The 18,998-nt window shown below is 48.8% G+C and overlaps 1 protein-coding gene across 1 annotated transcript in view; it reads left to right on the plus strand.

The window, feature by feature from the left end:
- The window catches only part of TBXAS1 (thromboxane A synthase 1), a 356,152-nt gene that overhangs the window by 251,010 nt on the left and 86,144 nt on the right, over positions 1-18,998 (plus strand). Inside the window, exons 5-6 of the mRNA XM_069227996.1 lie at positions 14,008-14,104; positions 18,280-18,396. Of these exons, the coding sequence (XP_069084097.1) occupies positions 14,008-14,104; positions 18,280-18,396 (214 nt within the window). The remainder of the gene's footprint in view (positions 1-14,007; positions 14,105-18,279; positions 18,397-18,998) is intronic.

Genomic DNA, 18,998 nt, shown 5'->3' on the forward strand with positions numbered 1-18,998 from the left:
AAAGACACCCCAGGTTCTCGGAGGAGGAGCTCAGGGTCATGGTGGAGGAAATTGTCCAGGTAGAGCCACAGCTATTCGGATCACAGGTGCAGCACACCTCCATAGCTAGGAAGATGGAGCTATGGCGCAGAATCGTGGACAGGGTAAACGCAGTGGGACAGCACCCAAGAAATCGGGAGGACATCAGGAAGAGGTGGAACGACCTACAGGGGGGAAGGGTCGTTCCGTGGTCTCAAGACACCACCTGGCGGTTCAGCGGACTGGCGGCGGACCCCCACCTCCTTCCCCACAACTAACAACATGGGAAGAGCAGGTCTTGGCGATTCTGCATCCTGAGGGCCTCGCAGGAGTAGGTGGAGGAATGGACTCTGGTAAGTCAAATCTTAACTATTACATCCCCCACCCTACCTGCATGCCACCACATATCCCCACCTTCACCCCCATCACTCTAACTCCTCACAGATGTCCCTACATCACAAACCACACATCCTAACACCAAGCCCTGCATGCAACAACAAAGCATGGACACCCATCACCAAAGCATGCCCACTGCACATACCCATACAACCCCCTAAACCATCATCACACAAGGTCCCACACAGGGATGCAAGCACTAGGGTACACGGTCACCCATCCACTGCACACCATGGCACACACAGATGTAATAACCATCCTTTTATACCCCTGCAGGACCCCTACCCAACGTCACCGGACAGGAGGGTCCACACATGTCCGCACCACCAACAGAAGAGGCCCACAGTGATGACAGCAGCTCTGTCCAAGTGGATCTAGATGACCAGCCCGGCCCATCTGGGACCTCTGGACAGTCGGTTCCCCTGACAGTCACAGGCCACTACAGACCTTCCCGCCTCTGGAAACACCAGCACAACACCCACCCAGCGGGCCCATACCTCCGTCCCCAGGACACGTCAATCGGCAGTGTGTCCACCACTACAGGGAACCCAGGCTAACCCACCACCCCAACAACAACAGGGACCTGGGGGCAGTGGGCACACAGTCCAGGGGACGGAGGCCCAGGAACACAGGGGAGCTGGGAGGGCTGCTGTGCGACAGGGGGCGGACAGGCCAAGGGAACCCACTCTCCACAAGGCCCTCTCCTCCACCATGGGAGCCTACCACCACTCCCAGGAAACGATGGCAACGGTACTGGCCAAGTTTCAGGAGACCCAGCGCCTGCAGGAGGAACAGTATATGGACTTCAGGGAGGAACTCAGAACCATCAGCTCCACCCTGGGCACCATCGTAGGGGTGCTGAAGGAACTCATGAACACCAGGAGGGACACTGTGGCACTACAAGGGGCCCCTGACACTAGCATGGACGTTGAACTGCCCACCACCTCCGCCCGCGCTAGTGGACAGGACGCCCCGCCACAGGACCACCACACAGCACCCCACCCCCTGCAGAAGGAGAACCACCCCGCAAACGGTCCCTGAGATCCAGGACAAAGACAGAGCACGATGCCAAGATCCCCGCTGAGAAATGAGACCACCCTGATTGTCATCCTACTGTCCCACTTTGTCACCCTGTCCATACTCAAACTGCCCCAGCTCCACTTCCTATGCCCGTATGGGCAATGCACCTGTGAGACTAATAGACTGGACTCTGCCATGGACATTCCTCCGCCATCACCCCTCACCATTTTACTACCCCCTCCAATATTGAGCACTTAAATAAACACACTTAAAGCACAAAACAATCTGGAGTCTGTCTGTGATTTCGGAATAGTGTATTAGCAATTACAGTGACAAAATGCTCTTACAATTGTAATGTCAACATACCTATGTCACACAGCTCTAGTCCATGAGGAATCTAAGCAGATGTCACACAGTGGGACCCACATCTGTGAAATCGTAAGGGAAAGTGACAACTCAGTGCCAACACACTGGGTGAAAAGGACTGACGGTAGAGAGGTAGTAGTGTTAAAGTACATGTAGTAGGCAGGTCTGTACTCGTACCTGTGTCTCACTGGAAATATTGCTGGATCACTGAGTCCCTGTTGTTCATGTCTTCTTCCTCTGCTTCTTCGTCTTCACTGTGCACAGGCTCCACAGCTGCCACAACACCGCCATCTGGACCATGCTCCTGCAGAAAAGGCACCTGTCGCCGCAAAGCCAAGTTGTGAAGCATACAGCAGGCCACGATGATCTGGCACACCTTCTTTGGTGAGTAGAATAGGGATCCACCTGTCATATGGGGGCACTGGAACCTGGCCTTCAGGAGGCCAAAGGTCCGCTCGATCACCCTCCTAGTTCGCCCATGGGCCTCATTGTAGCATTCCTCTGCCCTTGTCCTGGGATTCCTCACTGGGGTCAGTAGCCATGGCAGTTTGGGGTAACCAGAGTCACCTGCAAATGGCGAGGGACAACTGTTAGACACGCACTAACCTGTAGGGATATCCCCAGAACCAGACAACCATTCCCACTGTCTTGCTCCCAGGTGCTCACCTAATAGCCACACACAGTGCCTCTGGTGTTGCCCCATCACATAAGGGATGCTGCTATTCCGCAGGATGTAGGCGTCATGCACTGAGCCAGGGAACATGGCATTCACATGGGAGATGTACTGGTCGGCCAAACATACCATCTGTACATTCACTGAATGATAACTCTTCCTGTTTCTGTACACCTGCCCACTCCTGTGGGGGGGGACCAAAGCCACATGGGTCCCATCAATGGCACCTATGATGTTGGGGATAAGTCCAAGGGCATAGAAATCACCTTTCACTGTAGGCAAATCCTCCACCTGAGGGAAAACGATGTAGCTCCGCATGTGTTTCAGAAGGGCAGACAACACTCTGGACAACACGTTTGAAAACATAGGCTGGGACATCCCTGATGCTATGGCCACTGTTGTTTGAAATGACCCACTTGCAAGGAAACGGAGCACTGACAGCACCTGCACTTGAGGGGGGATTCCTGTGGGATGGCGTATTGCTGACATCAGGTCTGGCTCCAACTGGGTACACAGTTCCTGGATTGTGGCACGGTCAAGCCTGTATGTGATAATCACATGTTGCTCCTCCATTGTCGACTGGTCCACCAACGGTCGGTACACCGGAGGATGCCGACATCTCCTCACATGTCCCAGCGGACAGTGCCTTTGAAGGACAACAGCGAGCACAGAGTCAAACAACTCCGAGGTAGGTACCCACAGTTTAAACAGAACACCATTCATACACAAAAGGTGGCCTGTATGTGTGTTGAGTCTAGGCCTAGGTATGTGTGACGCAGTTGAAAATTAATCCATGTGGGCCCCTGAAATGGCGGCTGCCTGACCTCTAAAGTGGGACAATGGGATGCGAGGTAACTGCGCTGGCTTTACCACAGATGGAGCACCCACTGCCGTAAAATATGGGAGGACATTTGCCGCTGGAGCAAGAAGACTGCGGAGGCCCAGCTGGGGATGGCCTCCCAACGTGGGAGGGGTGCCCGTCGTACCATGACCCCCCTGATGTTCAGGATCCTGGCGGTGGCCTACCCGGAGTTGGATGGGCGCTTGAGGGCATCACAGCAGACACAAGGGGGTGAGTACAATCTCATTCTGCTGACTTTGCGCGCAGTGGAGGGGTCTGGGTGGGGGAGGTGGGCTGTGGGTTTCCCTAAGCCAGGGCGAGTTCTGTAGGCAAGGTCCCTCCGTAAGGCAGGCCATGTGGCACCCCACCCCACCTCTGTAGAGTGCCAAGTACACCTAGTCATGCCCCTGTGTCATCTATGTGTGCAGATGTCGTCCATAGCCTTGTAGGGCATTTCCCAGGAATTGAACAGTGGAGCCCAAGAGCGCGGAGTAGTGCAGGGGGCTTCTGTCTGTCGTGTCCGCCAACGGTAGCGGTAATGCATGCACTCAACATGTCTTTGTTCTGTCGTCCCCCCCCCCCTTTTTGTGGTCTCCCTGTTATTGTGTGCATTAGCATCATCAGGCGGAGGAGCAGTGGCACCGGAGCACCAGGGGGCTGCATCCCACATGGCCATGGAGGGCCACACTACGGACTCGGACTTCACCAGTGGGACGGAGGGCGAGGGGAGCTCCACGGCGGGGACAGGAGCTGAGACCAGTGACACGGACTCATCCTCTGATGGGAGCTCCCTTGTGGTGGTGGCAACATCTGTGCCCCTCCCCCCCCCCCATCTACAGGTACAGCCGCCACCCCCCCTTCCAGCACTGCCCTCCCAGCAGCCCCTCAGCCTTCGCCCCGTGCCCGCTCACCCGGGAGCGTGGGCATCACCTTCGCCCCAGGCACCTCAGGCCCTGCCCCAGTCACCCCTGCTGCCCTCAGTGAGGAGGCCATTGACCTCCTCAGGTTCCTCACTGTTGGGCAGTCTACCATTTTGAATACCATCCAGGGTGTAGAAAGGCAGTTGCAACAAACAAATGCATTCCTGGAGGGCATTCATTCTGGTTAGGCGGCCCTTCAGCGAGCTTTTCAGACTTTGGCCTCAGCACTGATGGCAGCCATTGTCCCTGTGTCTAGCCTCCCCCCTCCAACTTCCTCCACCCCGACCCAATCCCCTGTATCTCAGCCTATCCCAAGCACACCTACAGACCAGCATGCACACACCTCAACACACAAGGGAAGCTCAGGCAAACATAAGCACCACATATCCCACAGGCACTCACGCAAGCATCACACACATGCAGATTCACCAACATCCACTGCCTTTACTGTGTCCCCCTCCACCTTGTCTCCCTCCTCTCTTCCAGTTTCGTCTACACTCACACCTGCATGCACTACCTCTACAGCCACTATGTCCCTCTCCAGCACACCCACCAACACACCCGCTCACGTGCAGTCACCACCCCCACTACCATTCACACGTCCCCTTTGTCCTCTCCCAGTGTGTCTGTGATGCCCCCTCCCAAGATACACAAACGCAGGCACACACCCACCCAACAGCCATCTACCTCACGACAGCCTCCAGCGCATGCACCTTCACCCAAAGTCAGCAAACGAACACCTCCTACAACCACCACCTCTTCCTCCACTCCCAAACCCCCTCCAGCTACCCATCCCAGTGTGTCCAAGAAACTTTTCCTGTCCAACCTTGACCTCTTTCCCACACCTCCCCTACCCCATCCGTCTCCTAGGTCCCGAACTAGCACCTCAGCCACAACATTTCCGGGACCAGTGGTGCCTGTAGTCACCGGAATCTGGAGTGCACCGGCCACCAGGGCAGCCAGTGTGGCACGGAGCCACAGCACAGACAGTCCCCCACCTGTGAAGCATCAGAGGTTAGCCAGTGCCCGGCGGGAGAGGGGGTAGACTCCAACCACCAAAGCCGCTCCCAGGGGTCCCGGTGGGAGTGTGGACTCAGCTGTGACACCCTCCAAGGTGGGGAAGGGCCACAAGAAACCAGGAAAGTCTGGGAAGAGCAGCACGGCGGAGAAAACCGCCATCATCCCCGCTGCCCAGGAGGCCACCTCCAGCACCAGCCCAGCTGCCCAGGACAAGACCGCCAGCACAAGCCCAGCTGCCCAGGACAGGACCGCCAGCACAAGCCCAGCTGCCCAGGATAGGACCGCCAGCACAAGCCCAGCTGCCCAGGACAGGACCGCCAGCACAAGCCCAGCTGCCCAGGACAGGGCCACCTCCAGCACCAGCCCAGCTGCCCAGGAGGCCACCTCCTGCACCAGCCCAGCTGCCCAGGACAGGACCGCCAGCACAAGCCCAGCTGCCCAGGAGGCCACCGCCAGCACCACCCCAGCTGCCCAGGAGGCCACTGCCAGCACAAGACCAGCTGCCCAGGAGGCCACAGCCAGAAAAAGCCCCACTGGGCCATGAAGGTCCGGCAGCAGCTGAGTCCCTGCAATGGAAACCGCCGCCTCAAGCACCGCTGCACAGGGCACCGCCGTCTCAAGCACCGCTGAACAGGGCACCGCCGTCTCAAGCACCGCTGAACAGGGCACCGCCGTCTCAAGCACCGCTGGCCCATGAGCGGCAAGGGCACTGACGCAACTGAGTCTGTCACGGGGTGGATGATGCACTCTGGGCACCATGCCCCCTCCAGAACCAGTGGAGACTGTCATCCACTACCTCTGTCCTTAGCAGGATGAAGCACTCTGGGCACCATGGCCCCTCCAGAACCAGTGGAGACTGTCATCCACTACCTTTGTCCTTAGCAGGATGAAGCACTCTGGGCACAAGGCCCCCTCCAGAACCAGTGGAGACTGTCATCCACTACCTCTGTCCTTAGCACGATGAAGCACTCTGGGCACCATGCCCCCTCCAGAACCTGTGGAGACTGTCATCCACTACCTCTGTCCTTAGCAGGATGAAGCACTCTGGGCACAAGGCCCCCTCCAGAACCAGTGGAGTATCACATCCACTACCTCAGTCCTTGGCAGGATGAAGCACTCTGGGCACAAGGCCCCCTTCAGAACCAGTGGAGTATCACATCCACTACCTCAGTCCTTGGCAGGATGAAGCACTCTGGGCACAAGGCCCCCTTCAGAACCAGTGGAGTATCACACCCACTACCTCTGTCCTTGGCAGGATGAAGCACTCTGGGCACAAGGCCCCCTCCAGAACCAGTGGAGTATCACACCCACTACCTCTGTCCTTGGCAGGATGAAGCACTCTGGGCACAAGGCCCCTCCAGAACCAGTGGAGACTGTCATCCACTTGAGAGACTGTGGCTTTGCACTCCCCAGGATTTAACAGTGGGCAAACCACCCACTGTAGAGACTTGTGAGACTGTGGCGTTGCACTCCCCAGGATTGAACAGTGGGCAACCCACCCACTGTAGAGACTTGTGAGACTGTGGCTTTGCACTCCCCAGGATTGAACAGTGGGCAAACCACCCACTGTAGAGACTTGTGAGACTGTGGCTTTGCACGCCCCAGGATTGAACAGTGGGCAAACCTCCCACTGGAGAGACTTGTGAGACTGTGGCTTTGCACTCCCCAGGATTGAACAGTGGGCAACCCACCCACTGTATAGACTTGTGAGACTGTGGCTTTGCACTCCCCAGGATTGAACAGTGGGCATGTGGCCCCCTCGTGGATTTGGCGTCGTGCACTCAAGCTGCTGAGGTGCCCCCCCTTTTCCTCCCCCTGAGGTGCCTGTTTAGTTGCTGTCTGATGCCCCTGCAGTGTTCTCTCCGTCATGGTCGGGGATCTTGTGTGGGCCTCGCCCATACCGTGTGGTCCCAGTGTTCCACAGACTTTATTAGAGCACTACCTGGACTACTATGCTTGGTATATATTTTGTACATGGTGTATATATATGTTTCTGACTACTTTTAAAATATTACAATGGTTACACTCATTTTCTATTGTCTTTGCATTCTTCCGGGGGGTTTGGGGCATGTAACTGTGATGTATTGATATGCATTAGTGTGTGTGTTGTGGTGGGTGAGGGTGGGGGTGTTGCGTGTCCCTGTTTTTCCCCTCCCCCTCCGCAGTGTCGTAGGTGCAGTACTCACCGTGGTCTTCGCCGCCGGCGTTCGTGCTCCTGGTAGAGGAGCAGGAAGACTATTGCAGGTAGAATTTGGAGTTCCGGATCCATGGCGTCCTCGTTCCTCGTGGGGTGTGTAGAGGTGAGCGTTTTTCCTTCGGTATTCCTGTTTCCACCCTGTTTTTATCCACGGTGAATCCACCTGGAAAAGGTGGCGGATTGGCCTGTCATAATAGTTTGGGCGGTACATTGTCTCCCGCCTGTCTGTTGGCGGTGACCGCCGCACTGTTTGTTTGTACCGCTGTGGCGGTCGGATTGTTAAAGTGTCTGTCTTTGTTGGCGGTTTCCGCCACAGTCGTAATTGCTAATTTTTTACCACCGGGCTGTTGGCGGTCTTACCGCCGCTTTAACACCGACCGCCAGGGTTGTAATGACCACCATAATGATTTCAAATGCTCACATTTTCAGGACCTAGCGTGAGCAACGCTGCAACCTGGTTATAATTGAGATTTTTAAAAGACAAGCTCCGCCAAAAATAAAATACAATATAGATGGCAATACCCATTTGGGATCGATTTTGAATTCTGGAATAAGTACCATCAGATGTCGAAAGTATGAAATGCAGCAAAGATTTTGGATCTGCAGCTTAAAGACCAATCTGGAAATAACCAAGGGCAGGCTTTGGGGATATGAGTAATCTCTACTATGCACTAACAAGCCACTAAGACAAAGCACAGCACTGATTACAAGATAGGGGTGAGACCCATGGACCACCTGGAGGAGGTTCCATTTTCTGGACCTTCTCACCCGAGCAATGCGACAGGAGGCCATTTTCAGGGCACTGAGGGTATCCTTTGGGGAGAACCACTAAGGCACAGTTTTACCTATTGTTTGGCTGTCAGGGAGTGTTGTTGATGTTGATAATGTTCTACCTAACTTTGGGTTTGTGGAAACAGGAAGTTGACTCTCACTCTGCCAATTCAACCTGTTATGTGCTACACACACCCTGTAATTTTATAATCATGCTTCTGATAGCGCTACACTATCTGAAGACCTGGTTGGGAGAGCTAAGTTTCATGGAAACCCTAGTTACCATTTCTCTTGGTTAAAATTTATTTCACTACACGTTAAGGGATTAAACTCCCCTAACAGAAGAACTATGGTGTTGAATAATGTAGTAGCCGAAAAAGTAGACATCCATGCAGTACAGAAAATCCCATTAAAAATAACAGAAGTTTCATAACAACCAATACCCCAATGCCATTTATTCCTTGGGCGCGACAGAGGGCAGGTCACTAATGATTAAGGAGCGTGTTGAACCGTGCCATTTTTTTCAGGGGCATCCCCAAACTTTTTGCCTCCTTCCTCCTACTTTTTCTGACCTGTTTGTGTTGACTTTAGGACTCTAGGCATTTTACCACTGTTAACCAGTGCTAAAATGCATCTGCTCTCTGTCTAAATTGTATTGGTGATTGACATATTTGATTTACTAGTAAGTCCCTAGTATAGTGCACCATATGTGCCCAGGGCCTGTAAATCAAATGCTACCAGTGGGCCTGCAGCACTGATTGTGCCACCCACATGAGTAGCCCTGTAAATAGGTATCAGACCTGCCACTGCAGTGTCCGTGTGTGCAGTTTTGCACTGCCAATTCGACCTGGCAAGTGTACCCACTTGCCAGGCCCAAACGTTCCCTTTTACTACATGTAAGTCACCCCTAAGGTAGGCGCTAGGTAGCCCCATGGGAGGGTGCAGTGTATTTCAAAGGTAGGACATGTGCTGGTTTGTGTTACATGTCCTGATAGTGAAATACTGCCAAATTTGGTTTTCACTATTGCAAGGCATATCTCTCCTATAGGTTAACATGGGGATTGCCTTTAAATATCTTTTATCCATTCTGTGCTCTGCTTGGCTGCTGAATACACATCTATGTCAGACTGACAGTTTGGCTGTTTGTGAATTAATTCTAGACAGTGACACAAAGGGAGCTGAGGTGTGTCCTGCATATCTTGATGAGTCTTCCTGGGCTAGAGTGGGAGGGAGGAGCTGACACCTGCACTTCAAAGGGCTGTCTCTATCCTCTCACAATACAGTATCCAAGCCCTTGGTGTGTGTCTGGGGCAGGGCATGGAAGAGGCAGGGTTTTGTGCACTACAAAGAATTTCCTTTAAAGTTGACCTACTTCAAATTCAGAAATAAGTATTGGAATGCTGACCCCACAACTTTAGATTACTTCTGGATCAAGAGGAACCTCTGCCAAGGAGAAGAGCTTGATGATTGAAGAGGACCTGCCACTCTGCCTGTTGCTTTGCTTGGCTGGCCTGCTGCTTCTGCCTGAAGAGGGAAAGGACTGGAATTTGCTTTCTGAAAATCTGCTTGTGAAATTTCTCCAAGGGCTTGGACTGAGCTTGCCCCTGTTCTGAAGTCTCAGGGACATCAACAGCATCATCTGCCTGTGCATGTGCTCTTCTGCTGAGAGTCCTGACTTGCTAAGTGGTGGCAAATCCAGTTCCTGGGCCCTTAGAAGTGGAAGCTGGTAACCTGTGAGGGAAAATCCATGCACCGCTGTGTGCGTGTCAGAAAAATCGACGCAGTGCCTGTTGTGCGGCTGGAGAATCGACGCAACGCCTGTTCTCAACACGGAGCCTTTGCACAGCGCGTCAGAATTTTCCACGTATCGACCCTGGGCGTCAAAATCTTCAACATCAAAGCACAGTCCTGAGGCTGATTGTCTGGAAATTCATGCAAGGAAAGAATTGACGTATCGCTTACCCGGCGGAAAAAGAATCGACACACGGCCTCACTTGTGAGTAAGGAATCAACGCATTGCTTGCTTTTCTGATTCACGCTCGCCCATGTGGCTTTATTTTTGACACATACCAGGTACTTTGTGCTAAAACAACGCATCCATTGATTTCTGTGGATTAAGACTCGTTTCAGTTTAAAAATTCATATCTTTTCCCATGTGTGTTGGATTTTTGTCTTTTTGGTCTTGTTTGATTTAGATAAATATTGTCTATTTTTCTAAACTGGTGTGGAGTCCTTTTGTGGTGTTTTCACTGTGTTACTGTGTGTGTTTGTATAGCTACTTTACACATTTCCTCAGAGTTAATCCTGGCTACTTGTGCCAAGCTACCAAGGGGGTGAGCACGGGTTGTCTGAGCTGTGTATCTCCTTTACCCTGACTAGTGTGAGGGTCCCTACTTGGACAGAGTGTAAACTGACTGCCAACTAGCGATCCCATTTCTAACAAAAGAACTAGGGTGTGAATGCTTGAGAGTAAAATGTTGACCATAGTCATGGTATACGCCCGTACCGCAGGCCAAGAGCCCTTCCTCTGTAGCACCTTGAATGCAATATCGAACTTTGTCAAAGGTGACCTGTTGGTAATGGGGAATTTAAACAATGTCTGGGACCCAGCCTTAGATAGAATGGGACCATCCATATCACATAGGGGTGCTTTTTGCTAAAAAAATAAATTAATTAATAAATAAAAAAAACACAATGAAAGAGCTGAGGCATGACAATGAAATGATCTTTAGTGCATGTTCTTTTCCCACGTCTATAGAGCCTACGTAAGGATTGATTATATCTAAGTTAATAATGCCTTAGTGCCCATACAAGCAAATTCTGATATCGGTCAAACAGGAGTGTCTGACCACTCTCCGTTATGATCCACTTTGAGTGGTGGTGCTGCAGGCCGACTATTCTTGGGAGATGGACTCTACAACCCAGGCTTCTGAGAGACCCAGTTCTAAAAGATGATCTGCAGGCACTCCTAAAGAAGTATTTCCAAGACAATGATAGGGAAGTGGTTTCAAAGGTAACCTTGTTGGACGCCACCAAGGCAGTACTTAGGGGTAGTTGTATCAGACTCATGGCTAATGTCAGGAGAGTGCGACTGTTTTGTAGGGGCCAACTAGAAGAAGAACTCAAGAGCAGATCCTGTCCCATGTCTATTGCGAATGGTAACGGCCCTTGGAGGACAATTACGCGTGGTTGATGCGAGCAGAACAGAGATGATCCATTTCAGATTGAAGAACTCACCTGGTATGACCACTCCATCGTACACTTCACTATCGGTGGACCACCCTGCACCCAACCGCCACAGCACCCCCTTTGCTAGTGTCTCAGAGTACACCTCAGCTTACTCAAGAACCACCCTCCCATCTCACTGCTCTTGTTTCCCGCCAAAGTCCTGTAGAAGGCCATCAACTTCCAACTCACCAAACACCTGGAGAGAAACAACCTACTGGACCCTTTTCAATCAGGATTCAGCACAAATCACAGCACAGAGACACCCTTGATCGCTGCAACATACGTCATCCGCACCCTACTCGACAGAGGATAATCAGCCACCCTGACCCTGCTCGACCTCTCCACAGCCTTCCACACCATCTCAGACCGCACTCTCATCGATGGAGTGTGCCAGATCAGAATCACAGATGACGCTCTCATATAGATGGCATCCTTTCTCATGGGGCGCACACAAGAGGACCTGTCTCCCTACTTCACCTCACAACCCAAGCACACCATCTGCAGTGTCCCTCAAGGTTCATCCCTCAGCCCAACCATCTTCAACATCTACATGACACCCCTTGCAGACATAGTCAGACCCCACAACATCAACATAGGCTCCTACGCCGATGATACCCAGCTTGCCCTCTCTCTCTCTCAGCGGTCCGGACCAAAACAAAGACCAACTTCCACAATTGTATGAAGAACGTTTCAACTCGGATGAAGAACAACTGCCTGAAGCTCAACACAGACAGAATGGAATTACTGATATTCGGCAGACATACCTCCCTCTGACACGACTCCTGGTGGCCATCGGAACTAGGACCTACCCCCACTCCGACAGACCATGCCCGCAACCTCGGCATCATCCTAGACAGCAAACTCTCTATGAAACTCAAATCAACGCTGTCTCCTCAGCTTGTTTCCTCACTCTCCGCATGCTCCACAAACTCTTCAAATGGCTTCCCATCAGCCCAGGAGAACAGTGACGCAGGCCCTCATCACTAGCCGACTGGACTAAGGCAACGCACTGTATGTACACACCACCACCAAACTCATGAGAAGACTCCAGACGATCCAGAACGCAGCAGCCAGGCTAATCCTCAACCTACCAAAGAGAACCCACATCAAACAACACCTAAAAGACCTCCACTGGCTCCCCATCCAGAAAAGATGCCAATTAAAGCTTCTGACCCACGCCTACAAAGCCCTCCACGATCAAGGACCCTCCTAAATGAACCACCACCTGAATTTCCACATACCTCGCAGGAACCTTTTCTCTGCCTACCTTACCCTCGCAAAGATACCACGGATTTTCCGAGGCCACACCGAAAGACGCTCCTTCTCCCATCTTGCTACAAAGTCCTGGAACACCCTTCCTGTTACCCTCCTGTTACCCTCGCTGACCTACTTCAGGAAGGGTCTCAAGGCCTGGTTCTTCGACTGATACTGGCAGCACAGCGCCTGGATACCTTACTCTGGTCACAAGCCACGCTATAGGAATACCACATGATTGATTTTCTAGATAAAAATCGACTACCCCAAATTCTGGTGGACTACAGGGAAATAATCAATTCCCTGATAGCCCAGGATGAGGTAAAAGCAGCTATTAGATCCTTGAAACCCGTCAGTGCACTGACCAGATGACTGCACTAGAAGGTTCTGCACATTTTTAGCATATTTGTTCATCCTACAGCTTACCAAACTTTTCAATTCGTTTACACAGTTTAAGTTTTGAGAGATTGTCTTATAAGATGAGAATAATGTACCTCTGTAGTTACTCTGGGCCTCTTACCCTGCTCTCCCTGCAGTTAAAGTTAAAACATGATGAGGGCAAATTAGGTCCATGACAAAGCTAATAATCTACATCATGAATTGTGACTGGTGATATGAAAGAACTGCCCGGCAAAAGTGTGTGCATTCCAAAATGAGTGAGCTCCCAACTAACTGTATGTTGATGAGTGTCCATTATTTCTTGTGCAGGCACATTTCAATATTTTCACATTGCTTCTGAGAGATCTTTTTTTTAGAGGGCCGCCGAGTGTTCTGCAAATTCTGCGACTATAGCTCGGGAGGAAGAGTGGTATTTCTCATGGGATGGTAAACCAGCACACTGGTGGAGGAGGAGGGTTGGCTGAAGCCACCTTTCAATAGTATGGATTCACAGGAAGTGTAGCAAGTGTTAATATTTGCAGACATGGTGGAGTCTTCACCTCCTCCCCAGAGGTTCCAGTGTTGGCCTAGGGAATTGCAGTCATCTTGGAGGAGTTCTAGGAGCCAAAGTGGAATCCAGTACCTGAAAAGGGCAGCACGTCAACTGACCCATTTTCATTACTAGGAAAAGACCCATGTTTTAGTTATTTTAAGATGTAGAAAATATGAACACTCCAGAGAAAGAGGTAAGATTGGTGAAGGTCTACCTCACATAAAAAGAGGTCAGTAAGAGTACATTACAGGGAGCTATTTTAACCATCCCCTTTAAGATATAATAGGCTTGTTCATTAAGTTTTCACTATAGGTTACCAACTTGGAAAGCTACTTGCCTGTGCTGAAAATCCATTCTGTCTTCTTTCCACAGATACTACATGGGCCGTCGAATGATGATTGTTGTCGCGGAACCCGATGCAATCAGGCAGGTCTTGCAGGATGATTTCCCCAACTTCCAGAATAGAATGGTACGCATGAGTTAATGGGAGAAGACCGCTGTGTGAGTGATCCTTGTGCCTCTGAGTAAAAGCATAATGTGCATGGGATAGATCCATAATTACCTAAAACAATATTACTGCCTGGGCCGGAAATGCATATTTGTTGGCCACTAAAGCTAAAGCTAATGAGCATTGGGAAGTCTTATTCCTCCCATATAAGTTGCTCTGTAAAGACTTCATAATGTTAGTTACGGATTACTTCATCCCACAGCAATTGGCTCAGTTCGTCCTCCAGTTCCTTAAAGAATGGGCCGCCAAGTAGAATGGGGTGTTTTGCTCTCCCTAGGAGTGACAGCAATAACCCCCCCCACCCCCAATGTGCCCGTCTTCTCTGAATTTCTCTTCATTTCTCAAAGGTCAATTTCAAATGTTTGCTCCTAATGAATTACACAGTTAGCGTGAACAGATTCACATAAATTCTTACACTGTGTTCAGCTACTTTCGTTGGCATTAGTGAGGACCCTATACCTCTCCTCTGCCACTCCTAACACTATAATACTTTTTAACTATTTCATTTGGACTGTGCGTCCAATCATAAGGATGAAATTAGAGAGAATATATAACATCTTCTCCCCCAGGGTGGTAATAGAGTCATTTTGGTGGATAATTGTAAGACTCACAAGCAGGCAGTGTGAGAGTCGCACATGAATCAGTGGCTCAGAAGAATTAAGAGCAATTGATTTTTGAGAAGTAAACTAATTCTGACTGGAGAAAGATGAAGATCTATTTTAGGTGAAGCGTAGGGAGATAGGCTACAGAACTGGGAGAGCCATGATTCCTATGACAGGTAAAATAACCCTTACTGCCAAAAAAAGAGACAAATTATGTTTTGTTTTGTCAGAAAAAGGATGATGGAGCAATATTTTAAGAACAGAGGTATACAACTGAGAGGCCAAGATGAAAAAGGAGTAGGTCTTATCAAAAAACGAATTATGATACAAATACTTTTGCACTATTCACTTCTTGAAAAAAAAAAAGAATGCTAAGCTTCTAAACAGTGGTGCTATAAATCCATTGGAAATGTTAAAGATTGTTCTTTTGTTAACCTTGTTTCTAGATTGTGCTATATAATAGTCTAGATAAAAAATTGAATGAAAGTATTTTAGGTTTTTATGATATCCATGATTTCAATCATAAGAAAGGCAATAGGAAACCCCTGCCACACCCACCTTGAAGACAGAGCTGGATAGTATTTTGATCTGGTTTTGAAGTTTTGATGTTTATCAGTGGGTGAAACCTAAACTTTAAACCATTCAGGGGGAAGGCATCTTAGCAGAATTATGTTGCACCGAATGGTAACTGTTATGGTTTTTATAGATCTAATTATCGATTAAGTTAGATAAACGTGTGTAAAGGCAGCACTTCAGTAGGTCATTTTGTACCTTCCAAATAACCAAAGTAAAAGCAAAGATTGCGGAATCATTACTCAATGAGAATTAAACCATTTAAACCACATACTTCAAAGTTAAGTTGGCAGGATTGGGTGAGTAAATTAACCTATATCCATAGCTATGAATAGTTACTTTAGAAATAATTGATAACAGCCAATAGTAGTCAATTCAGTTCCAATCCTTTATTCTGCACACATACTGACACCATAACAGAACATAAAATATGACCAATAAATATAACATTTAAAAGAATAACAGTAAAATTAGAAAACAGTCACATTGACCCTGTAACTTCGTACTACAATACAATGCATAGTGCCCCCAAGTATAAAGTGCAGTACTAACACATACTAAAGAATCCTCAAGTGCAAATATACGGCATGCAGCAGTTTTAAAATCCCTAATATTTTGTGCAATAAAAATTGGTTTTACGTTACGCCTCCTCAAACCTACATAAAAACCACAAAATAAGATAAAGTGCTGTGTGCTTTGTATCGATCCGCGATCACAGGGACAGGGGGTCATACGTGTAGGGCATTTCTTAATATTAGGAAAAGCAATCAAGTGATGAGCAGTGTACCACCGCATTCTGGTTAGGACAAAACAGTGCTGGCTGTTGGTTACCCAGATAAGATATGGTTGACAGCCATCTGGCAAATCATTCAACAAATGCAATATAAATGTTGCTTCTTAGACTCTTTACGCATTCTTTGCTCCAGTCTATAATTCATAAAAGAAGACACTCTTCTCCCCAGAAAGGCAACTTTCGAGGTCACTCAGAAGAGGTAGATTAAACAATAAACTAAAATAATCATTTATATAGGAAAACCAGGGAATCTTAAGAGCACGGTCTAAAGTAAGGCAATCTAGGATAATAGACTTTGTAAAACTCGTTTTGGTTTTTGCCCAAATAAGCTGCCATAGTAGTAAAGGTGTTTTAAGGCTGGAATGTCCTCCAAAAAGTGCAGGTCAGTTTCCTTATGAGTTATGAAGGATGATGCAGATCTAGGTTCACACCACAAACATTTGAGGAAATAAGCCTCCTCTGTCTGAAAGGATTTAATGGGAGTATATCCCCACAGTCCTCCCCCATAAGGAGCAGTTGATACACCTCTTGCTTTATATTTCGATCATCTCCTTAACTGGTTGGCTACCGATTCTATGGGAGAACCTAAATACTCCTTCACATATTCGACTCAATTTCAGCCGAATATTTGAGACTTGTTGCACCCATGATCCAGTATTAGAAAGTTAAATCCCTAGATAACAGAAGGAAGTTACACTAGCAATCAGGGAACCCTAAATATAAAAGGTCCTGCACCTGTACATAATTTTTCCACAAACCGTTGTGAATGTTTTCTCCTTATTTATTTGTATTCTCCTAGATGACATGAAATCCCCAACGGTGTCCCTTAATCTTTGTAGGGTGACCGGCGTCCTGGATAGCAGGACGGCGTCATCGGCGTACAATAGCATTGGCAACGAGCGGCCATCGACAATAGGTGCATCAGCCTGCAGAGTTCGTAGGGGTGTCATCCACCCCATTAATAAAGAGTGAAAACAAGAATGGCGCGAGTACGCACCCCTGTTTGATAAGCCTCTTGATCTTAAAAAGGGGAGAACATTCCCCATTGGGGCCATACCGCACCATAGCCTATAGATTTTCATATAAGCTTGCAAGGAAGCTAATAATATTCCTCTGGGCATCAAGTGAAGCCAGAGTATGGAATGGTCCCCCAGATCAAAGGCACTGCTCAGGTCGACAAAACATAAATAGAGTGATCCAGGTTTGGCTTTGGCGTGCTTTCCTATAAGTAGTTCAAGGTGTACACATTGTTCTACACTCCCTTGCCCACTCCTAAACCGTATTGTAGCTCAGATATAATAGAATTGTTTTCAGCCAACTTCTCCAATCTTTGTAGGAGGAGCTTTCCCATCAGTATAGCTGAAGAATCTAGGAGGGAAATAGGCGGAGAACATTTTGGATCAGATTTATGACTCTTTTTAAAAACGGGGATTATAGTTAAAATAGCCGGGAGGGGGGAATTGAACCCTCAGCAATTGCATGGAGTACCCTTCTCAAAATGGGATCCCATCGTAGTCCAAATTTAGATATACCTTGCACCAACATGGCCTCAAGTATACTGACAATAATGTCACTATAGCTGCAGGTATGCTAGCCGACAGACCATGGTATTTGCTTCTTTGGGTATTCACTAATGATGAAATGATGAAGGATGAATATGCATAGTTCAGACGCATAAACTTTTCAGGTGCAGTTATCAAATATAAATTAATTTACTCACCCAGTCCTGCCAAAGGATTATTTTCAGATTCTTCCCATATGGCTAATAGACTAATGTCTTTGAATAGGACTGTGTGAAAGTTCTCATCTGCCAACTTGCAATAATTCACACAGATACTATTACTATCCATAAGTCACTGCGTTCATGCCTATTTTCATGTGAACATCATAACTTTCCCTTTTTAAGCGGCTGTAACAAAAAAAGGGAAAAGCTAAGCATCTGTTTTCAGAGCCAGCTAGCCTTTGCAAGGAAATAGTGCTAGTTTGCAGAGGAAAACAACATGAGGGCCGACACTTAAGAAAGCTGAAAGCCGTGTGAACTATAGATTACTCAGTAATTGTGATCTGCTTGATGCAATACCTTTGAACTCCCTTGCTTGCAAGGTCATTCGCAGCTGCTAAGCCTTGTGGTATAGATCAGTGATGTGCTCCATTCCTCTTTCAACCAGAAATCCAGTCTGCTCCCGAAGCTGATGTTCGACAGCCTCCTTTTCCTGCGAGATGAGAGGTGGAAGCAAGTACGAAGCTCTCTGCTACCCACCTTCAACTCAATCAAGCTAGGCGAGGTAAGCCGTAGTTCGCGTGGGCTTGAGGCTACAGACCGAAGTCTGGTGGCATCAATGCTTAGGCCAGGTCCTGCTTTGCACAAGCTGTTCGTTCAATGTATGCTCTTCTAACTGCAGAACGGATCATCCTGATCTTCTATGGAAGCTATGTTAATATTCGCTTTTTTATGAAAATGGTGTTCCATACTTCAGATCATACCAAGCAGAGAATTTACAAATTGCCAACACTATTTTGAGATGTGGAATATTGATTAAGGAATGATTGCTGTAAAATTCTGATAGATGTATACATTCTTGTGAAATTTCCAGCCACACGCCATCTCAAAAGATCTTGCAAGACTCAAACTCATCACGAGTTTAGCAGTCCCAACGCAGGACCGCCAAACTCACAGGAAGGACGCCACGACCATGGTAATGGTGTCCGCCTGTCCTATTACAAGGTTTCCGCCGGCCTGACCTGGCTGACCGGTGTAACCTTGAAATAGAGTATCCCTGCCAGTCTGACTGGCGGGAACCGTGCTGCGAGATAGCACTTGGCTCCCTTAAAGGAGCCGAGTGCTATCTCATATCACAGAGGGGGCCGACCAGCACCCTCTGAATGC

Source organism: Pleurodeles waltl, chromosome 4_1, assembly GCF_031143425.1.
Source record: "Pleurodeles waltl isolate 20211129_DDA chromosome 4_1, aPleWal1.hap1.20221129, whole genome shotgun sequence".
Taxonomy (NCBI): Eukaryota; Metazoa; Chordata; class Amphibia; order Caudata; family Salamandridae; genus Pleurodeles; species Pleurodeles waltl.